Source organism: Halyomorpha halys, unplaced genomic scaffold (assembly GCF_000696795.3).
Source record: "Halyomorpha halys isolate HHAL.00 unplaced genomic scaffold, Hhal_1.1 Scaffold672.1, whole genome shotgun sequence".
Classification (NCBI taxonomy): domain Eukaryota; kingdom Metazoa; phylum Arthropoda; class Insecta; order Hemiptera; family Pentatomidae; genus Halyomorpha; species Halyomorpha halys.
This window is the reverse complement of record NW_027110600.1, coordinates 493698-494988: the sequence shown is the minus strand read 5'-3', so window position 1 is coordinate 494988 and position 1291 is coordinate 493698. Positions and strand designations below refer to the sequence as shown.

The window sequence follows — 1291 nt, the reverse complement described above, 5'->3', positions numbered from 1 at the left end:
TTATAATAAATTAATATATGTTCTCACTCCTTTGTTAATGAAATATAAACATTAAACATTGCTTAAAAGTGATTATCTTGAGCTTTAAGACAGGCTCGAAAGCTGGAGTGACCGAACAGCACTAGATATTGTTTCGACCTCCACATCAACACCAATGGATTTTTTTTTATTGGGGTGACGCAAAAAAAGGACTAAGCAAACCCGGTCAACGACCTTAATTCTTTACGAAGAAGTGTTATTGTAACTTACAACTGCCGGTCAGCCACTGCTTGCTGTGGAAAAAATATAATGATTCTATCCTAATGCTAAAGATAATCACTTGGAACATTTAATATTAATCGATTAAAATATGGAAACGACGAAAGCTATGGAGCTTTGTTTTAATGAGTTTAGCTGTGAAATTCATAAAAAAAAAACAAAAAAACTTTCTCTGATAAAACTCTGAGAGAGTTATCTACATGAATTTCGTGTAAGTATCGATCGCGCTTCTAATCTGGTTGATTGATGCCATTTTGAAAACATACTTCTGCTGGACACTATGAAACTGTAAACGTAAGAGGAGATTTGCTAAAGTAGGTTTTTGATATTTTATATGGGCAAGAAGCTTCAGAAATACTACCTACTTGTATTTAGAGGTATATTACTTTTACCACTTGAAAATGTAATTTTAGTTCCGTGCCGTCCAGGAGACGTATTGAAGTATATTCTCCACGCCACCGGGACAACAGAGATATCGGACATATTGCTTGTACAAAAATTTTAATATTTTTTCTCAAATGTACCAATTTACAATACGATGGTCCCACGGGGGTGCCCTTCCTATGGCGATGTCTGCAAATGGCGCCATCGTCTCACTAACAATCAGTGGGAGTATATAGTTGGTGGGGTTTGTGAAGAAAAGTTTTCGTCCCTTAAAACTAACAAAATTTTATTTTAAACTTCAAAAAGTTTTTCTTTTTCCACAAGTCAATTGTATATATATATTTAAAAGTTTACTTATTAATATACTAGTTTTCAAACAATAATACGTTTCTTGATACATAAAAATAAAGATTAAACATATTTTTTCTTTCTTTTTTGTTCAGCTGAGGATAAGCCCTCAGGCCTCGGAGTGCGCCACCTCCAAGCTCTTCTTCTCTTCTTCTGTATCACTGTCAACTATCTTATGAGGGTCAACCTCAGCGTCGGTATTGTCCTCATGACGCAGAATTCCACCACCAACTCCACCTCAGATATACCTGTATGTATACGTCCATTTATATATATATATAAATTACTTACATATATATAA

The 1291-nt window shown here is 34.4% G+C and overlaps 1 protein-coding gene across 1 annotated transcript in view; it reads left to right on the top strand.

Annotated features, from left to right (window-relative positions):
• LOC106685234 (putative inorganic phosphate cotransporter) overlaps nt 1-1291 on the top strand; it is a 26319-nt gene that overhangs the window by 16283 nt on the left and 8745 nt on the right. The window contains exon 2 of the mRNA XM_014427796.2: nt 1086-1240. Within this exon, the coding sequence (XP_014283282.1) occupies nt 1086-1240 (155 nt within the window). The remainder of the gene's footprint in view (nt 1-1085; nt 1241-1291) is intronic.